At 36.9% G+C, this 5179-nt stretch overlaps 1 protein-coding gene across 1 annotated transcript; it reads right to left on the reverse strand.

Moving 5' to 3' along the window:
• Window positions 1-1678: 1678 nt before the first annotated feature.
• On the reverse strand, window positions 1679-4892 carry LOC110106745 (fasciclin-like arabinogalactan protein 16). The gene is made up of 2 exons (XM_020836730.2): window positions 3514-4892; window positions 1679-1872 (listed from the first exon to the last, which is right to left on the reverse strand). The coding sequence occupies exons 1-2, from the start codon at window positions 4820-4822 to the stop codon at window positions 1799-1801; spliced, it is 1383 nt and encodes a 460-aa protein (XP_020692389.1). The 5' UTR covers window positions 4823-4892; the 3' UTR covers window positions 1679-1798.
• Window positions 4893-5179: the final 287 nt, after the last annotated feature.

The raw sequence follows: 5179 nt of genomic DNA on the forward strand, positions 1-5179 counted from the left end.
ACTATATGAAAGATTTTCTAGCAATATTAGCTTGAAATCTATAAATAATGATCTTCCAACACTAGGAGTGTAAGTGGGCCGACCGGTTCGAGCTCAACTCGTTAATAAGTTTGTAAGTCGAGCTTATCGAGCCACGAGTTCAAGCTCGAGGCTATACTTGAGCTCATATATTAAATGAGCTTGAGCTCAAGCTCAAGCTCAAGGCTGGTTGGCTCGAAAGCTCGTTAAGCTGCTCGATTAAATAAAAACGTATTTAATAATTAATTTAAATTAATATTATATAATATATTTCAATAATTTTAAATAAATTCAATATTAAAATTTAGAAAAAAAATAATACTTTTTTTAATTTAAAATTAAGAAATCGAGATCAACAATCGAGTTGAGCTTGAGCTATCTAAATAAGCTTGAGTTATTAACAAGCCTATGAATTTTTTTAACAAGTCAAGCTCGAGCTCAATAACAACTAAACAAGTTTAGCTCGATCAGACATATACTTGACTCGACACTTTTACACACCTATCCAACATGAACAATGAAAGCAGCAATAACAACATTATCAGAAGACAAATCATCTACAACTTTGGGGTCAATTTGAATATACTAGAGATTTTGGGCATCACCTCCTTGAATCAAGGATCCTCCCGCGCATATTTTCATATTTTGTTAATTTGTTCTTTATGTATGTGCACACATATCAACATTCGAACTTTGTATATATAGTTATTTGCGCGCATATTGATATACTAAGTAGTGATTACCCATGCACTCATTTACTTGAAATTATTAAATGCTTGATCAGTAACTTGATATATCATTCACCTATTGTATCATGCTATTATGAACTAGTTAATACTTATTATTTCATCAAAATTATGTCAAATGAAAAGATTAGTTTAATTCATCAAATTATATTAATCCACTACATAAATATTTTAGCTCCCATTAGTTCTATATCAATCATGAGTATGATGTAATCTTATATTTTTAGTAAAAATAATGTCAAATTCAAATCGAATTCACTCAAAATTCTCTATCAAAATCCTATATTTTTTTTTCTTAAGTCCATCTTTAAGCTTGGTTTGACTCTCCCATTGATTTAAATTTCATTTATTACAATATTCTTATTGTTTTCTAAATTAACTTCTTAGTAGAATTTTTTTTTTTGTTCAAAAGAATGTTTGAAAATTTTCTAAATTTTTTTGTTTAAAAATAAGACAATTTCCATGAATATTTTTTTTCTATCCAATATGTTCAAAATTTGCAATTTATAATATTTCAATAAAAAAACTTTTAATTCAACAATTCATTTTTTGGGAAGATTCAACAATTCATGATGTAAGACATTGCATCTAACTAACATTAAAAAAAAAATCAAAATATAATCTAAATTATTCAAATTAATAGTCATAAAATTTGATAATCACTAATTATGTCGCAAAAGAATTTGTATTATATTCCAAACAGATATAGCACAATCCCGATCGACGGGCCCACTTATTATAATCATTTTGTAAACAAACAATTACAAACATATCGTCCAAATTTCTTTTTGCAAAATAGTAATTTAACAAAACAAAATACCATTTTTTGATTTTTCTATACACAGATAGGACCTCTCCACCACTCCGACAGATGAGACGTCGCAAAAAGTAACTTTTTTTTTTTTTTTTTTTGTTATTTTTTTTTTTTTTTTTTTGTGGGCAGCAGCAATTCAAAAGCCTACTCCTGCATTACGCAAAGAATAAGCGTTTTGCTTCTTACCGTCAGTTTGCTTTTCTGCCAGCTCTCCCTCTCTCTATTCACAAGTGGTAAAGCGAGACCGATCAATGAAAGCACCGAGCACGCGGCAACTCAACTCCATCAATTTTCCTGCAGTTTAAGATGAAAAATAAAAATTATTAGGGATGCAAATGTAATATTACAAGTTTTCTTTGAGGACATTTTATATGCCAGCAATAATAATAGGAGGATTTACATACATACCACTTTATTTCATGTTATTTATATATCTATGTCTATACATAAAACAAATATGAGTGTATGGAACGAAACATTAAAGTTTATAGAATGGTAGAGATAGTAAGAATGAAATATATGAATGATATATTTGATATTAAAATTATATATGAGTGATAATATTGAAATATTAAACTTTTGGATGCTAGATATGTAAATGAAATGAAATAAAGTGGTATGTATGTAAATCCCCCATAATAATATCGAGCCTTTCAACCAACTGGGCGAGGCCGATTACATGAATATTTTTTTCCTCATTATGTTAGATTAAAAGTTAAATTATCACTTAAATCTAATAAAAAGATGTCATTTCTAAATTCTAATGCTTTCTAAAAAAGAAAGTCTTTTAAGTCTACCTCTAAGTTTTTTAACATTGGCCGAATCTAATACATTTGTGTTGATATTTTATGCTATCAAACCGTCTGAAGCGACTCTCTAATCTTCTGTACCACTAGAGCTGCTCCAACCTTTTCTGCTAACAATCTCTAAGTGCAAAACTACGCATCTATTTAAGCATCCTCATCTCTCAAATAGTTTACTTTTGTGTTTCTCTTTTAATGGACAATATTCTTAGTCACAAAGCATTGCCCAATGCATTCATCACCACCATATTAAAAAAGTTTATTACTGTTTGTTAAACCAGTTTTCATCACCACCAATAGATTTTGTAACAAAAAAATTATCTCTGAGGAAGTTTGAGACAACAATCCCTGATGTATTCCTAGGCTTCAACCATCATCATGAATTCTACTAATAATGTGAATATCTAAATTTTAAATCTGTATAATATTTTATTAATTATATTTATCATGCTTCATGTAATATATATTAAAATAATTTAACTAAATTATAATTGTAATGTCTACAAATTTAATTCAATTATTTAATTAAATAATGATAATTGAAACATAAATGTGATAAGCGAATTTTAAAATTGGGGAAGGAAAATTAACCTTTTACCTAAAACTCTAACACAAAAACAAGATGAGAAGTCACTTTTTCAATCCCATTATAAAATTCCACTAAGCTTTTCAGAAAAAGACCGGCAATCAGGAGCTGATGCGACAATCTAACTTTTTTTTTTTTTTTTCAAAATTACAATCCAACTTTCAGCAGCAAAATAATAGCCGTAAGAATAGACATATATATTTGTAACAGATTTGTTAGTGTAGCAAAATATAATATTATTAAAAGTATCTAAAACATGTGTGGGAATTTATTCTCCTGATTAGGGTATATATGTCATTTAAATTTACTATTTAGTCCTTAAAATGAAAAAAAATTGCAAAAACACGCCACCGACAGCTCTTAAACCTAAAAAAAAAAATTTAGCGGGATCTAATCACCGCTGTAATTACCGCCGTGTATTCACCGTTCAGAAAAATTCGAAAAAGAAATTCGTTTGACCACGCTGGAATATTCCATTTACGGCCATCGGAAACCCCTGAACTAAACTGCATTGCATGGAAGCTAGAAGCAAAACAGAATACTCACCTCTGATCGGCTTGGAAACTGCAGTCTTCACCACATGAGCAGCCTCCTTCGCGCCGCCGACCGCCGGAGTTAGCGACTCCTCCGGAGGGAACAGCACTGTATCGATCCCCTGCACCGAGATCCTCCCATCGGTGTAAATGTCCGGATCAAACAAATAAGCTGATCCCTCTCCCTGCCCAAACTTGACCGATCCATCCGCTTCTCTCGCCACAATCTTGTGCGGCAGCCGCAACGTATCGTACCGCACTTTCCCAAACCGACGAACTGCATTGTACATGCTCTCTTCCGTTTGATACTCTGGGATCAGATGATAGTAAATAATCTGCTCCGGCGCACCGGGTTCACTAAGCTGATCGGCCGTGAGTTTCGCCATGGCTTCATCGTTTGGAGCGAGGACGGTGAGGACATAGCCTTCAGACACTAATCGGCCCATCTCGGTGGCGAGGGAAGTCAGATTGACGAGAATGTCGGCGAATTCGTTGTACCCGCCGTAGAGGATTAGGGTTTGGATGAAATCCTTGATCTGGCGGTGTCCGTCGAACCAGTGCTTGCCGGAACCGGGGCCAGGGGCGGGAGCTGGAGCAATGTCGGGACCGGGAGCCAGGGCGTCGTAAATGGGGAGTGCAGGAGGGGAGCCGGCAGGGGATGGAGGAGCAGGTTTTTTGAGCCGGTGGGTTCGGGGATCGACTTCAGGAGCGCCGGTGGGGAGCACAGCAGATATTTCGGCAAGATTTCGCCGGCGATTAAAGTCTTCTTGTACGGATCTGGGAACGAGAAGGCGATCGATGCCATGGATGATGCCGTCGGGGCGGAGGACGGAGTCTGGGTGGACGACGCCTGCAACATCGGCGCGGTGGTGGCCGGATTTGGACGAGGTAAGGATCATCTGGTCTCCCGAGAGGGTGCGATGGCGCGCGGAGGGGAAGGAATCGTAGGGGATGCGGGAAGGGAGGAAGTGGAAGAGTAGTAAGGTTTGAAGGGATTTGAGGTTACCCGGTTCGAAAAGAAAGCGTTTGAAATCGGGATCAAGACCGCGTTCCAGGGCTTCGTTGCGGGGAGCGAAGACGGTGAGGTTGTGGCGGCCGACGGCCTCCTCTAGGGTCTGTAGAAGGAGGGCCTTCTCCACCAGCTCCGCTATCTCAGTGTAGTGGGAGTCGAGGAGTGCCACGAGGACCGAATTGGAGTTGATTTGGCCGCCGGAGACCGTAGGGGACGTCACCAGAGAGGACAATGCCGGCATGATTACGGTAAAAATTAAGGCGACCGTGAGGGGAAGCAGGAAGAAGCGGGCATTAAGTGGAAAATCCATGGCGATAAGCTCTTCTTTGCTTTCTTTCTCTACCTCGCCTTCAGAGGACGGAGCGAGGTGAGTGGGAAACTGGGAAACAGCTGCACTTCTTTTATATATTTTGAAAAAAGCGGTGTTGAAAACGAGACGCGGCGGGCTCGGTTGGGTAAAAATGGATTGCAGATTAATTAGTAAAAACAATCATGAGTTTTTGGGTAAGAAAAAAACGCTATTTATCGAGCATAGTTTTGGCCTAATTATAAAAAGAAGCAAATTTTTACGAAACTGAACGGTAGAATAGTGGTGTCAAATAAGGCGAATTATTACGTGGCCCAGATGTATCAGGGTGATGTAACACGTCTGAATTGATGTCAAGAA

This window comes from Dendrobium catenatum, unplaced genomic scaffold (assembly GCF_001605985.2).
Source record: "Dendrobium catenatum unplaced genomic scaffold, ASM160598v2 fragScaff_scaffold_273, whole genome shotgun sequence".
Taxonomy (NCBI): Eukaryota; Viridiplantae; Streptophyta; class Magnoliopsida; order Asparagales; family Orchidaceae; genus Dendrobium; species Dendrobium catenatum.

Bases quoted from the DNA above. Each gene is read 5' to 3' on its own strand.
- LOC110106745 (XM_020836730.2), bottom strand. From the start codon at position 4,822: ATGGATTTTCCACTTAATGCCCGCTTCTTCCTGCTTCCCCTCACGGTC. The intron at 1,873-3,513 runs GTGAGTATTCTG...CTTAAACTGCAG, and splicing joins AGTTTCCAAGCCGATCAGAG to GAAAATTGATGGAGTTGAGT.